This window comes from Somniosus microcephalus, chromosome 17, assembly GCF_052327205.1.
Source record: "Somniosus microcephalus isolate GS21.2 chromosome 17, FLI_Smic_1.0, whole genome shotgun sequence".
Classification (NCBI taxonomy): Eukaryota; Metazoa; Chordata; class Chondrichthyes; order Squaliformes; family Somniosidae; genus Somniosus; species Somniosus microcephalus.
Genome location: NC_141003.1, coordinates 13,388,351 through 13,404,572, shown reverse-complemented (window position 1 = coordinate 13,404,572; position 16,222 = coordinate 13,388,351). Strand labels below are relative to the sequence as shown.

General features: G+C 47.4%; 1 protein-coding gene across 6 annotated transcripts; it reads left to right on the top strand.

Annotated features, from left to right (window-relative positions):
• Window positions 1-11,316: 11,316 nt before the first annotated feature.
• bhlhe41 (basic helix-loop-helix family, member e41) lies at window positions 11,317-15,855 on the top strand. 6 transcript variants are annotated; one of them, XM_086009947.1, is made up of 5 exons: window positions 11,320-11,490; window positions 12,384-12,447; window positions 12,713-12,820; window positions 13,147-13,258; window positions 13,737-15,855. In XM_086009947.1, the coding sequence occupies exons 2-5, from the start codon at window positions 12,400-12,402 to the stop codon at window positions 14,588-14,590; spliced, it is 1,122 nt and encodes a 373-aa protein (XP_085866073.1). In that variant the 5' UTR covers window positions 11,320-11,490; window positions 12,384-12,399; the 3' UTR covers window positions 14,591-15,855. The 6 variants fall into 6 exon arrangements, with proteins under 6 accessions (XP_085866076.1, XP_085866073.1, XP_085866074.1 ...); XM_086009945.1 differs by lacking the exon at window positions 11,320-11,490 and adding an exon at window positions 11,524-12,275; XM_086009946.1 differs by lacking the exon at window positions 11,320-11,490 and adding an exon at window positions 12,185-12,275 and having other exon boundaries at window positions 12,389-12,447.
• Window positions 15,856-16,222: the final 367 nt, after the last annotated feature.

The window sequence follows — 16,222 nt, the reverse complement described above, 5'->3', positions numbered from 1 at the left end:
CAATAGTAAGGAAGGATATTAGCTCTGATGATGTGGAATCTGTATGGGTAGAGCTGAGAAATACCAAGAGGCAGAAAACGTTAGTGGGAGTTGTATACAGACCCCCCAAACAGTAATGCTGAGGTTGGGGATGGCATTAAATGGGAAATTAGAGATGCGTGCAATAAGGGCACCGCAGTTATCATGGGTGACTTTAATCTACATATAGGTTGGTCTAAGCAAATTAGCAACAATACTGTGGAAGAAGAATTCCTAGAGTGTATACGGGATGGTTTCCTGGACTAATATGTTGAGGAACCAACTAGAGATCAGGCCATCTTAGACTGAGTATTATGAAATGAGAAAGGATTAATTAGCAATCTTGTTGTGCAAGGCCCCTTGGGGAGGAGCAATCATAATATGATAGAATTCTTCATTAAGATGGAGAGTGAAGTAGTTGATTAAGAGACTTGGGTACTGAATTTAAATAAAGGAAACTACGATGGTATGAGGCGCGAGTTGGCTAGGATGGATTGGGGAATGTTACTTAAAGGGTTGACGGTGAATAGGCAATGGCAAACATTTAAAGATCGCATGGATGAACTACAGAATTTGTTCATCCCTGTTTGGCATAAAAATAAAACAAAAAAGGTGACTCAACATTGGTTAACAAGGGAAATTAGGGATAGCATAAGATCCAAGGAGAGGACATATAAATTGGCCGGAAAAAGCAGCAAACCTGAGGATTGGGAGCAGTTTAGGATTCAGCAAAGGAGGACAAAGGGATTAATTAAGAGGGGGAAAATAGAGTATGAGAGTAAGCTTGCAAGGAACATAAAAACTGACTGTAAAAGCTTCTATAGATATGTGAAGAGAAAAAGATTGGTAAAGTCAAGCGTAGGTCCCTTGCAGTCAGAATCAGGGGAATTTATAACGGGGAACAAAGACATGGCTGACCAATTAAATACATACTTTGGTTCTGTCTTCACAAAGGAGGAAACAAATAAACTCCCAGAGATGTCGGGGAACATAGGGTCTAATGGGAGGGAGGAACTGAATGAAATCAGTATTTGTAGGGAAATGGTGTTAGGGAAATTGATGGGATTGAAGGCCGATAAATCCCCAGGGCCTGATAATCTACATCCTAGGGTACTTAAGGAAGTGGCCCTAGAAATAGTAGATGCATTGTTGGTCATCTTCCAAAATTCAATAGACTCTGGAACAGTTCCCATGGATTGGAGGGTAGCTAATGTAACCCTACTATTTAAAAAAGGTGGTAGAGAAAAAACGGGGAATTATAGACCGGTAAGCCTGACATCAGTAGTGGTGAAAATGCTAGAGTCCATTATAAAAGATGTAATAGCAGAGCACTTGGAAAGCAGTGACAGGATCGGACAAAGTCAACATGGATTTACAAAAGGTAAATCGTGCTTGACTAATCTACTGGAATTTTTTGAGGATGTAACTGGTAGAATAGATAATGGAGAACCAGTGGATGTGGTGTATTTGGACTTTCAGAAGGCTTTCGATAAGGTCCCGCATAAGAGACCAGCGTGCAAAGTTAAAGCACATGGGATTGGGGGTAAGGTACTGACTTGGATAGAAAACTGGTTGGCAGACAGGAAGCAAAGAGTTGGAATAAACGGGTCTTTTTCCGAGTGGAAGGCAGTGACTAGTGGGGTACCGCAGGGATCGGTGCTAGGACCCAGTTATTCGCAATATATATTAATGATCTAGATGAGGGAACTAGATGTAATATCTCCAAGTTTGCAGACGACACAAAGCTGGGTGGGCGTGTGTGCTGTGAGGAGGATGCAGAGAAACTCCAGTACGATTTGGACAGGTTGGGCGATTGGGCAAATGCATGGCAGATGCAGTATAATGTGGGTAAATGCGAGGTTATCTACTTTGGTGGCAAAAACAGGAAGGCAGATTATTATCTGAACGGCAATAGATTGGGAAAAGGGGAAATGCAATGAGACCTGGGTGTCCTTGTGCACCAGTCGCTGAAGGTAAGCAGGCAGGTGCAGCAGGCAGTTAAGAAGGCAAATGGTATGCTGGCCTGCATAGCGAGAGGATTCGAGTACAGGAGCAAGGATGTCTTGCTGCAGTTGTACAGGGCCTTGGTGAGACCACATCTTGAGTATTGTGTGCAGTTTTGGTTGCCTTATCTGAGGAAGGATGTTCTTGCCATGGAGGGAGTGCAGCGAAGATTCACCAGACTGATACCTGGGATGGCAGGAATGACGTATGAAGAGAGATTGGGTCGATTAGGCTTATATTCGCTAGAGTTTAGAAGAATGAGAGGGGATCTCATTGAAACTTATAAAATTCTAACAGGACTAGACAGACTAGATGCAGGAAGGCTGTTCCCGATGGCGGGGGAGTCCAGAACCAGGGGTCACAGTCTAAGGATAAGGGGTAAGCCATTTAGGACTGAGATGAGGAGGAATTTCTTCACCCAGAGAGTGGTGAACCTGTGGAATTCTCAACCACAGAAGACAGTTGAGGCCAATTCATTAAATATATTCAAGAAGGAGTTAGATATATTTCTTAAGGCTAAGGGGAGCAAGGGATATGGAGAGAAAGCAGGGACAGGGTACTGAATTTGGATGATCAGCCATGATCGCATTGAATGGCGGAGCAGGCTCGAAGGGCCGAATGGCCTACTCCTGCTCCTATCTTCTATGTTTCTATGTTTCTATGTCACCAACCATATTACAAGCATTATCCAACCTACCTGGCAATGACTGTGGGGAACTGTCTTCACAGGGCCTAGAGCAACAGATCAGTGCCATCTGCTACTAAGATGCCCACAGTTACCATGTAGCATAGAGCTGGCACAATTTTATTTTAATCCATCTCGGGATATGGGTGTTGCTAGTTGCCCTTGAGAAGGTGGTGCTGATACTTCTTCTTAAATTGCAGCAGTTTTACTCTTTTTATGTAACGGTTTTATACAACTGAGTGGTTTGCTAGGCCATTACAGAGGGCGGTTAGGAGTTAAACACATTGGTGTGGGACTGGAGTCACATATCGGCCAGACCAGGTAAGGACGGCAGGTTATCTTCCCTAAAGGACAATAGTGAACCAGTTGAGATTTAATGACAATCCAACAACTTCATGGTCACTTTTACTGATAGCAACTTTTCAATCCAGAATTAGTTAGAAAACTGAATTTAAGCTCACAAGGTGGGATTTTAACTCACATTCCCTGGATTATTAGTCCAGTACCATAACCAGTACGTTGCCATACCTTGGAAAATGTTGACTATACTGAGCAATTGCAAACTGAAACCTGTTTCCTTCACCCTCCAAGCGTGTGACAATGTGGACTAATGGGGATGGTGCCATGGAGTGTCACAGAGGGCTGTGCCCCTCACAAGCACCTCCTACTGTACCCTCCCCCACCCCACCCCCTACTGTACCCTCCCCCACCCCACCTCCTACAGTACCCTCCCCCACCCCACCTCCTACTGTACCCTCCCCCACCCCATCTCCTACTGCGCCTCCCCCACCCCCTACTGCACCTCCTCCACCTCCTACTGCACCTCCTCCACCCCCTACTGCACCTCCTCCACCTCCTACTGCACCTCCTCCACCTCCTACTGCACCTCCTCCACCCCCTACTGCACCTCCTCCACCTCCTACTGCACCTCCTCCACCTCCTACTGCACCTCCTCCACCTCATACTGCGCCTCCTCCACCTCCTACTGCACCTCCTCCACCTCGTACTGCACCTCCTCCACCTCCTACTGCACCTCCTCCACCCCCTACTGCACCTCCTCCACCCCCTACTGCACCTCCTCCACCTCCTACTGCACCTCCTCCACCTCCTACTGCACCTCCTCCACCCCCTACTGCACCTCCTCCACCGCCTACTGTACTTCCTCCACCTCCTACTGCACCTCCTCCACCCGCTACTGCACCTCCTCCACCTCCTACTGCACCTCCTCCACCCCCTACTGCACCTCCTCCACCCCCTACTGCACCTCCTCCACCCCCTACTGTACCTCCTCCACCTCCTACTGCACCTGCCCCACCCCCTACTGCACCTCCTCCACCTCCTACTGCACCTCCTCCACCTCCTACTGCACCTCCTCCACCTCCTACTGTACCTCCTTCACCTCCTACTGCACCTCCTCCACCTCCTACTGCACCTCCTCCACCTCCTACTGCACCTCCTCCACCTCCTACTGCACCTCCTCCACCTCCTACTGCACCTCCTCCACCCCCTACTGTACCTCCTCCACCCCCTACTGCACCTCCTCCACCTCCTACTGCACCTCCTCCACCTCCTACTGCACCTCCTCCACCTCCTACTGCACCTCCTCCACCCCCTACTGTACCTCCTCCACCTCCTACTGCACCTGCCCCACCCCCTACTGCACCTCCTCCACCTCCTACTGCACCTCCTCCACCTCCTACTGCACCTCCTCCACCTCCTACTGTACCTCCTCCACCCCCTACTGTACCCTCCCCCACCCCACCCCCTACTGTACCTCCTTCACCTCCTAATATTCCCTCCCCTCACCCCCATCTCCTACTGTACCCTCCTCCACCTCCTAATATACCCTCCTCTCACCCCCTACTGTACCCTCCCCCACCTCACCCCCTACTGTACCCTCCCCCACCCCACCCCCTACTGTACCCTCCCCCCACGCCACTTCCTAATATACCCTCCTCCCCACCTCTACCTTCTACTGCACCACCTCCACCTCAGCAGCCATCAAACAAGAGGCCGGATGCTCCATCACTTGGCTTCAGACTTTTTCTTGAACAGTGGGTGTCCTTTCCCATTGTTTTACCTGCCATTTCTTGTGCACTTTCCTTCTTCAGCCTTTCAACATCTGCCTTTAGGTTGACAAACTGCTGGAACCTTTCAAAGGCTGCTATGTCACCCATTCTGCCGCTTTCCTTTTCTTCCATGCAGTGGACCCTGCCAACCACCATTGTGCTCCCTGCTCCTATCAAAATCTGCACCTGGAGCAGTGAATTATAATGCAAGCTAACGCATGAAATGTGAGTGTTATTAGCACTGCACCATTCTGGCAAGACCGGTTAACCATTTGTAACTGCTACACCAATACACTAAAACTGGGTGGGGCTAATTTATACCTTGCTGCATTTGCTTAGTTATTACCCAAGACAAAACCACAACAGATCTGATCAGTATGCCTTTTCCCCCTAAACATTGCCAAGACTGTCAAGACTGTTGGAATACAGACATGGAGAGAGATGATGAGAATCTTTTTTTACGCAGCAAGTTGTTAAGATCTGGAATTTAAAATGTCCCTGTCACAGTACTGAAATGGCTCTTATCAAAGTCACAAATGACATCCTATGTGATTATGACCATGGTAAACTATCCCTCCTCGTCCTTCTCGACCAGTCTGCAGCCTTTGACACGGTTGACCACAGCATCCTCCTCCAACGCCTCTCCTCTGTTGTCCAGCTGGGTGGGACTGCACTCGCCTGGTTCCATTCTTAACTATCCAGTCATAGCCAGAGAATCACCTGCAACGGCTTCTCTTCCCGCTCCCGCATCGTTACCTCTGGTGTCCCCCAAGGATCTATCATTGGCCCCTCCTATTTCTCATCTACATGTTGCCCCTCAGCGACATCATCCGAAAACACGTCAGGTTCCACATGTACGCTGATGACACCCCGCTCTACCTCACCACCACTTCTCTTGACCCCCTCCATCGTCTCTGATCTGTCCCACTGCTTGTCCGACTTCTAGTCCTGGATGAGCAGAAATTTCCTCCAACTAAATATTAGGAAGACTGAAGCCATTGTCTTCAGTCCCTGCCACAAACTCCGTTCCCAAGCCATCGACTCCATCCCTCTCCCTGGCAACTCTCTGAGGTTGAACCAGACTGTTCGCAACCTTGGTGTCATATTGACCCTGAAATGAGCGATCACTAAGACTGCCTATTTCCACCTCCGGAACATCTCCCGATTCCGCCCTTGCCTCAGCTCATCTGTTGCTGAAACCTTCATCCATGCCTTTGTTACCTCTAGACTTGACTATTCCAATGCACTCCTGGCCGGCCTCCCACATTCCACCCTCCATAAACTTACACTCATCCAAAGCTCTGCCGCCTGTGTCCTAACTTGCGCTAAGTCCCGTTCACCCATCACCCCTGTGCTCGCTGACCTACACTGGCTCCCAGCTAAGCAACGCCTCAATTTTAAAATTCTCATCCTTGTTTTCAAATCCCTCCATGGCCTCGCCCCTCCCTATCTCTGTAATCCCCTCCAGCCCCACAACCCTCCGAGATATCTGCGCTCTTCCAATTCTGGCCTCTTGTGTATCCCCGATTTTAATTGCTCCACCATTGGCGGCCGTGCCTTCAGCTGCCAAGCCCCTAAGCTCTGGAATTCCCTCCCTAAACCTCTCCACCTCTCTTTCCTCCTTTAAGACGCTCCTTAAAACCTACCTCTTTGACCAAGCTTTTGGTCATCTGCTCTACTATCTCCTTATGTTGCTCGGTGTCAAAGTTCATTTGATAAAAGTTCCTGTGAAGCACCTTGGGACATTTTACTATGTTAAAGGTGCTATATAAATACAAGTAGTTATTGATCTCCAGCAGTTGAATGCCTCCCTTGTCTGTGACCAGACTGGATGCAGTGCTCAAGGTGCGGTCCAACCAGAGCGGCGTACAGTTTGATCGTAACTTCCTCTGATTCATATCTCCAAACCTATCCACCTTTTCACTTCTTCCTCCGCCTCTTCACTTCTCTCTCCACCTTTAAAACCTTTCTTTTTGAAAAAAATTCCGGGTGCCCCTCCTAATCTCTCCCTCCGCTGCTTGGCACCCAGTCCCTTAGGGGGAAAAATTCAGTACCGCAGTGCCTCCCGTTAGCGCCAGCAGATGGCGGTAATGGGGCTCTGATGCAGTAGTGTCGGGGTGAATCCCCCCCCCCCCCCCCATTGCGCCGGCAGTACGAGGCACCGCCAGGGACTTCAACGCCTGCAACACTCACTGGCTGCCCGATCTGGAAAATTATTTGTCGTCACTTAGCTTAGTGCCTTGACCAGACAGCGACAGGGAGAGCTGGCGTGCAGCTCCAGGAAGCCGGCTCCAGCGACGTTTTTTAAAGGCATCAGCATTAATCACTCCCAGTTGTCAGGGCAGGTTAGTTTCAGTGGTTTCTTGTCATGGGCCTTGACGTACCTGACTCACTAATGCTGTCTGCTTACTGTAGGAACTGCCACGTGTAACTGAGCACAGAGACAGAGAGCTGCACAATTACTCTTTCATCTGTTATTGCTGATGAGGTAATAACTGAGAAGCTAAATTAATATCTCTTTACACTAGGCCTATAAGCCATCTTTCTACTTGGACTCTGACCTGCTAAAGTAAGAGATAGAACAAAGAGGCACACTGTAAATGTAAATCTGCCTAGTAAGCAACAGGAGTAATACTGTTTAGAAATAATAGTGTATAAACTACACAAGAAAAATATCAAGTGGTAAAGTAATCACAAACACATTGTTTATGGAAATAAGGATGTAATCTTAGGCTGCAGTTATAATAGTTGAGAATGGTATCGGCCAGCTGTGAGCCCAGTGGGCAGATCAGAGTTATACTGCAGTCTTCAGTCTGACCACCACCAAGATGCAGCAACTACAGTTCTGTGCATGTGCAGTGCTCCACCCCCTTCCCCAGTGTTAGGGAGCTGTTGGCAGTGCATGTATCGGCTTTCTCCTACGCTTAAGAAAATAACCTGTACAAACTTCTCAGCTCACTTTACAAATGCAGCTTTGCATCAGATTGCTTTTACATAATAGCTGTTACAAAATTCAAAGCAGTGCGAAGTGGCCTCTCGTAGGGGGTCTCGCACCCACCTCAGCTGTGCTGCCCTCGAATCTGAGAGCGGGACCTGACACTCGGATTTCACTGACACTTTCCACATTGGCGGGCAAGTCACAATGCTGGATGTGAAAGTGCAATATGTCTTCTAGACAAAGAAAAACTAAAAGTAATGATGCTGTTAAAACATAAAGCCACATCAATAATTAACTGGCAACGTGATAAGGATACTATTTAAAATAAATCACCAAGGTCACACATGCCGCATTACAGGGGCTCCTATAGATTATCAATCTTGATATGGCGCTTCCCTGAACAAGTAGAACATAGGATCAGGAATAGGCCATTCGGGCCTTCGAGCCTGCTCCACCATTCAACGAGATCATGGCTGATCATCCAAACCCTAGCACCCGGTCCCTACACCGACAGCCATCCCACCCAAGCCCTATCCCCGTAACCCCGTAACCCCACATATTTAATCCCCCCTAACACTAAGGGCCAATTTTTATCAGGGCCAATCAACCTAACCCGCACATCTTTGGACTGTGGGAGGAAACCGGAGCACCCGGAGGAAACCCACGCAAACACGGGGAGAATGTGCAAACTCCACACAGACAGTCACCCGAGGCCGGATTTGAACCGGATCAGGAGGAGGCCGTTCAGCCCCTTGAGCCTGTTCTGCTGATCTGTACCTCAAATCCATGGACCCACCTTTGCTCCATTTCCTTTGACACTCCTACCTAATAAAAATCTATCGATCTCAGTCTTAAATTTCAATTGCTCCAGAATTCACAGCCTTTTGGGGAGAGAGTTCCAGATTTCCACTACTTTTTGTGTTAAAAAGTGCTTCCTAACTTCACTCCTGAATGGCCTGGCTCTAATTTTAAGATTATGCCCTCTTTTTCTGGATTCCCCCAATCAGAGGAAATAGTTTCTCTGTATCTATCCTATCTGTTACCTCAGCTTTTCACCATATTTATCAATAAGGCGGATGAAGGAATAGCGAATTGTATATCCACATTTGCAGATGACTCTCAGTCAGGAGACACGGAAAGTTGTGTAGATGGGAGCAGGAAGTTACAAAGGGACATAGACAGATTAAGTGAGTGGGCAAAGCTATGGCAGATGGAGTTTAATTTTAGGGAAGTGTGAGGTCCTCCATTTTGGTTCTTTATCTGTTTAAACACCTTTGATTAGATCACCCCTTAAATTCTTAACTCAAGGGAATTAAAGCCAAGTTTATGCAACCTGTTCTCATAATTTAACCTATTAAGCTCTGGTATCATTCTGGTGAATCGGTGCTGGATTCCCTCTGAGGCCAAGCTATATCCTTCCTGAGGTGCAGTGGCTAAAACTGAACTCAGTGCTCCCGATGGGGTCTGACCAAGGCTCTGTACAACTGAAGCATCACTTCCTCACTTTTGTATTCCAGCCCCCTTGACCTAAAGGACAACATTCCTTTAGCCTTTTTGGTTGCTTTTTGTGCCTTTAGTGATTTGCACAGATGGACACCCAAATAAACTTGCTCCTCCACAGCGCCAAGTCTCTCGTCATTAAGAAAATGGTGTCTTTCTCGGAACTAAAATGGAAGACCTCACACTTCCCTAAAATTAAACTCCATCTGCCATAGCTTTGCCCACTCACTTAGTCTGTCTATGTCCCTTTGTAACTTCCTGCACCCATCTACACAACTTTCCGTGTCACCTGACTGAGAGTCATCTGGAAACGTGGATACACAACTCGCTATTCCTTCATCCAAGTTATTGATAAATATGGTGAAAAGCTGAGGTAACAGGCACCGAACATCAATTTTTTAAAAATTCGTTTATGGGATGTGGGCGTTGCTGGCAAGGCCAGCATTTATTGCCCATCCCTAGTTGCCCTCGAGAAGGTGGTGGTGAGCCGCCTTCTTGAACCGCTGCAGTCCGTGTGGTGAAGGTACTCCCACAGTGCTGTTAGGGAGGGAGTTCCAGGATTTTGACCCAGCGACGATGAAGGAACGGACGATATATTTCCAAGTCAGGATGGTGTGTGACTTGGAGAGGAACTTGGAGGTGGTGGTGTTCCCAGGCGCCTGCTGCCCTTGTCCTTCTAGGTGGAAGAGGTCGTGGGTTTGGGAGGTGCTGTCCAAGAAGCCTTGGCGAGTTGCTGCAGTGCATCTTGTAGATGGTACACACTGCAGCCACGGTACGCCGGTGGTGGAGGGAGTGAATGTTTAAGGTGATAGATGGGGTGCCAATCAAGCCATTACTGTGTTTGAATTTATTTTGAAATGCTCATCTCTGTGACTGCTTGCATTATATTACACTTTAGATATGTAACTATACACATTAAGGTAAGTATTTGGAAAGGAAAACACTGTGGTAGAAATACAACTGTGAGGAAGAACCGAGCAAACTTCACAGCAACTTCACTAGATTGCAGTTTGGGGGGAATCTGGCTCTGTTTGAAGCTTTACTTACAGTTGAAAACTAATAATTTTAATTTGCAGGGTTTTCAGGACGCTGATGTTTATACATTTTGCAGTGACATGCTGTTGCATTTATCAGCCAACACCCCCTTCAAAACGGTTTAGTTATTTTTATCCGTTTCTCCCACTCATGACTGTAACACGCTATACATTATCAAGACAACAAGGTATTCCTGAACGGATGTGCCTGCAGTTTAACCATTCCCATCGAACTGTTGCATTGCAACTCCGCAGCCGCAGACTGTCAGTGACATGTTCAAATCAACATCTGATCGGGGTCGTGCCCTGAGCTGATTCAACGGGCAACCTCCCTTTATGTATTAGAGACGACACCTAGAAATTATATCATTTTTTAAATCTACTTTTCTCCTCGAGGGCGCCATTCTATCGTCATTAAGCACAGCAGGGTGACGCTGCAGCAAACTGCGATTCCAGTTAGTTATTTAGTGTTTTATTATATTATTTATATATTATATATATAAATAAAACCTGCTCAGACAGTAGCCGAGGAGCACTGCATCCATCGCCCTTACGGCGGCTACGAGACGATTAGAGAATAGAGGCTTATTGGGCATCGCATTGAACGGGGCACCCTTTCAAACAGAAACCTGTTTATTTAACTATGCAAATCGGGCGTGGATGTGGGAATATCCTTCGGAAAACATTCCGGGACAAAATAAATACAGTGAGTGCAGGGTACTGGAAACATGGTGATGAATATCGACACTCGACCGGGAGCAGAAACGCAGCAGCGAAAGCTGCCCGCCCTGAAACTGAATTGCCCATGTCGCTTTCAGTGTGTCTCTTTCAATGTGTGCGGACATAAAATGTAACGAATGCAGACACTGCTAAACTGCAGACACGCCTGTTCAGGGATACTTTGTTGCATTGATAACGTATAGCGTGTTACAGCCGTATGTCACTAAAGAGGAACTATGTAAAGAGGCTAAAGAGGTTTTATATGTGCGTGTGGTGGGGAGGGGAGGGGAGGAGAGCCGGGGAGGGGGGGGGTGGGGAGAGTATCAGACCCTCCATCACGTTGACAGCCTTGTGTTTTGCTGGCGAACGCCGATTGCAGAGTGAACGGTTGAAGGGAAGGTGCCTGTCGCCGTTACTTGCTGTGCAGACACGTCGCCCCAGAGCAAGCAGTCAGTCAGCAGACTGCCCAGGCTCATCCAGAGTGCACACTCTTTGCACCTAGGACAGGCAGGCCAGTGTCTCGTTAGTAACTCTTAACTATAATTTTATGCTATATATATATATATAAATGAAAAATAAACTTAAATGCAACATTCTTGCAAATGATGTTTTAATGTAAGGAAGTTTCCTGGTGCATGTAATCGAATGCACTTCGCAAAAAGTTTCACACTTGCGGGGAAACCCTTCCTCACTAGAAATGTATCTCGGACTGCACCATTTCTCGGAAGGGGGGGGGCACTGGACTGAGATACACCAGGAGTCGGTGCAACAAATCACACGGGGCACAGAATAGGACCAATTGCATAATGCCAGGGTTATTGATGCAGAGTGTGGTTTACTCCCCAGGGAAGGCGGCGAAGGTTGCTATCTTTCTCCAACCTCCTCCTCTTCCTTCCCCCCCCCCTCCCCGTTTATTTTTTGGGTGAATTTGGGTTGTTATTATTGGTTGGTGTTGGATGCCGCACGTGAGTCTGGGGAGCAGGTCTGGGCTCCCCGCTGCGCGTGCGCTTCTTTTTGCGACAAAAACTGCTCGCACGTCCGTCCCACCGACGCACAGTGAATGCAGACAGACAGACAGAGAGGCAGAGAGCGAGCGGTGGGGTCCGGGGTCCGGGCCAGCCAGCGACAGCCAGCGTCTAATCTGTGCACCCAGCGCTGGGCTGTGCATCACTCCCGGGGGCTGGTCTTCACTGCACTTTGCCAGTCTCCCGAACACACACACACACAATGCAGAACGGTATTGCTCTCTCGCAAGCCTCTGCTTGCCTAACAGAACGGAAGTTATTCGAAAACGCAGACTTTATTGGGTAAGTTGTTGCAGTTGCATAACATGTTTTCCTCTAGTGTGCATTGATCGCTTGTAATTCCCGTGCAGATTTACAGTAATATTTGAACTTATTATTTTTAATTGATAGTGTAGAATACCATTCGATGTACGTGTGCAAATCAAAACGGGGAATGAAGCGAGACGACAGCAAGGTAAGGCTGCAGTAGTTTTATTAACTGTAAGGGTGTGATGCAGATTCTTGGTGCTCCCCGAAGTTCTGATTACTTCTGTTTCCTCCTATCAATAATCTGTTTAACACTGCACGTTTAACTTTAAACCCTCGTTTAATGATCCTGATGCGGCGGTTGTACACCTTTGAAATGCAACGAGAATATAATCGATAACATCGACATTACTTTTACCTTCTTTGGGTTTTTTTTTAAATTGCAATTTCTGCGGCGCTTCACGTTTTTTAAGGAAGCCTATAAACTACCACATAGGCTGATCGAGAAGAAAAGACGTGACAGGATTAACGAGTGTATCTCACAGCTTAAGGATTTGCTGCCCGAACATCTAAAACTGACGGTAAGGTACTGAAGCCTGTCTTCTGTTCTGTAGTAATGTAAACTTCCGAAATATGCAATCAAATTAACATCTGTAGCCCTGTGCCATCTCTTCCTATTTTATACAGTTCAGGGCTTAACCGATACACGTGAGGAGCATCATAATTTAAAAACGATATTTACAGCGAGGACCGACTGAAACTGTAAAACTGCCCATTAGGAAATGCCAGTACTGTTAATTTTTGTGTTGTATTTTTTTTTGTAGTATATTGGAGCTTTAACTGGGTTTAATTATATTTGGAGAAATCATTTACAAAAATAAAATTATTCCATCCCCCACCTCTCAAGACACTTGGGCACCTGGAGAAAGCGGTAGTGCTGGAATTAACGCTGAAACATTTAAAGGCTTTGACTACTTTGACAGAACAACAGCACCAGAATATAATTACTTTGCAAAATGGTAAGTGGACAGTACAATATTTAAACTGCCATAACCTGCGTTTTTACAGCGCCTTTCCCAACCTCGGGACGTCCCGAAGCGCTTCCCAGTCAATGAAGTAATTTTTGAAGTGTAGTCACTGTTGGAATGTGGGAAACGCGGCAGCCAGTTTGTGCACAGCAAGCTCCCAAAAACAGCAATGCGATAATGGCCGGATAATCTGTTTTTAGTGATGTTGATTGAGGGATAAATATTGGCCCAGGAGAACTCCCCTGCTCTTCTTCAAACTAGTGTCATGGGATCTTTTACATCCACCGGAGGGGCCAGACGGGACCTCGGTTTAATGCCTCGTCCTGACCAGATCTGTCTTTTTGTGATGTTGAAGCAGAGAGTTGTTAAAATGAAAGTTGCAGGGACTCAGGATCTGCTGGCTGTGAATTGTTATACAGTGCAGTCTGTATTCCTTCACTGGTGGTGTTTGTTTTGCCTTGTTTTTAAGGGGACTTTACTTTGAAAGCGCCCGTGCAGTGCGATCTGGATGCTTTCCACTCTGGATTTCAAGCGTGCGCCCGGGAAGTGCTGCAGCACCTGACCAGGTTTGAAAGCTGGACTCCCAGGGAGCAGCGTTGTGCCCAGCTGATCGGCCACTTGCACCAGGCTTCCACGCAGCTCCGACCCGACTGGGAGGCGCAGGCTCCGGGTGAAGGGCCGGCTGGTGCCCGAGCGGTGGAGCGCGGCCGTGAGAACTGCGTGCCGGTCATTCGGAGGGCGCAGGCGGCGGAGCACAATGGGAGTGACACGGACACCGACAGTGGCTATGGCGGCGACGGGGAGAGGGGCGAGGGGAAAAGCGAGAAGACGTTCAACCCGGGAGACGGATCCAGCCACGAGAGCCGGACAGTTAAAATCAAACAGGAGCCCGACGATCCGCCGGCCAAAAGGGTCAAAGTTGACCTGGCGGGCCAAATGGCCAACTCTGAGGCTGGCCATGACCCCGCTCTTCACTCGATGATGGGGGTTGGCACGGTGCCCACACTTGGCCAGCAGCCCCCTTTCTGCCTGCCCTTTTACTTCATTGCCCCCTCGGCAGCCGCTCCGTACATGCCCCTCCTGGACAAGGCCAGCCTGGAGAAATGCTGGTACCCAGCTCCCGTCCCAGTCCTTTACCCCGGCATTCCGGCGCTGCACGGCATTTCAGCGCTGGCATCCGATGGGCTGCCCCACCAGATACCGTCCTTGGCGTCGGGCGCAGCGCCGGCGCTCCGTTCGTCCGGGTCTGAGCCAACGCAACCCCTCGGAGCGAGGAGAGAATCGAGGCCAGCCCCAGAACTGTCACCAAGCAACCCGTCCTAAAGTAGTCGCCCCCCACAGTCCCGTTAAAATAGGGAACTGGGCAGCACAGACATTACTGTTGTGTTGAGTCCTGGAGCTGGAAGGAAATTGTGGACCAAGTTGAAAAATTAGATGCCCCCCCCCCAGAGCACGAATTTTGAAGGTGCATCAAATTCCTGACCTCCAAATGGCCGCTGAAGAAAAGGGGCGCCATTTATACCTTTGTTCAGAAGATGGGCAAAGACCAAGTCAAGTTAGATCCTCCGAAGATACTCTTCGAATTAGGATGTGAACCCTTGGTTATGCTGAGTAATTCTCTGGCAATTGGTTTACAGAACAGCCCCCTCCTTCCCTCCCTCCCTCCCTCCAATATTTGTGTGAGTGACCATACATAAAAGTTCTGGAAAATCACATGCTTTCTAGAACGCCATGAATTATCAGCTTGAGTGTGAGTCGGGGTTGGTGTCCGCTTCAATTAAATATTTTTAAGGACAGCCTAAATAAAGGTTTATTTAAACAAAAAAAGCAAGTTGCACGTTATGTATGTCCCCGTTCCAATGGTCAAGCTGAACAGGCGCACAGATTGAGGAGAGGGGAGATCTAGGATGGGTAGATAATGTAAAATAAATGTGGATTGTAGAAAGGTCCCCGCCAGTTCATGGCAGACTGCCCGTCTTAGTCCTGAAGTCCTGCTCTGAATTATGTATTAACTCTTGTGGCCTTCTTCAGAGATGAGAATAACTGGTTCGGTTAATTCTCTCTCTTTCCCCACTCCCTGCCCCATCCCAAATCCCCTCTGCACATTCTGACAGACAATTGAAAGTCACAGTCAAGAGCCTTGTCACCCAGACTGAGGAGACGGTGGCCTCAGTTAAACCTATTTTTAGTTGTTGCCAAGGCAGCCGGTTTGGTGATGCTGTGAAGTGTTATGTAACAGCTGGAGACACGTCCCTTCCTGAATGTGAGCCAGCACTCTTATTCATCCTGGTTACATTACTGCTGCTGTATGCCTGACGCGCTGCGTTCTGAAATATTGTGAAATATATATTGCCTAAAGTGGCTTTTGTTTTGTGTACTGTAAATATTTTGTGAATAATCATGAATCGTGTCTGATACGCTATTTTTGTAGGGGAATAATACATGATAACCACTGAATATTTTACGTTTTGAGCGAAATGAATTTTATGAAGAATTGTCAAGCAATGTTTGCACTTTTTGCTAGTGCTTTAAGCTTACGCGGTCTTAAGTTATTAAAATAAATACTGTCTGCATTTTAAAAAAAATAATGAGTGATCGATTCCCAGATTGGCTTTTATAAAATGTGTTTCTTATTTTGCAAAGAGAGATTATGAAATGAATTGTGGTTTTACAGTGGAGTAGACCTACAATGTGTTTAAAATACGACAGTATATTCCAGTATGCAGCTAAAGATTGTACTTTTCACCGTGTGCTGACAGTGGCACTTTTATTATGAAATACAATACAAAAATCTAAATTTTAAAAATGAATTAAAGAGCACCGTTGTGGATAATGAAAAGTACAACATTGTGCAACGGGTCAACACCTATGCTACATCTTTGTGAACATTTAGAATTCTAGCACAGTTGTTATTGGGATAATATGGAGACAGTCACTCCATTTTAAAGAAAAATG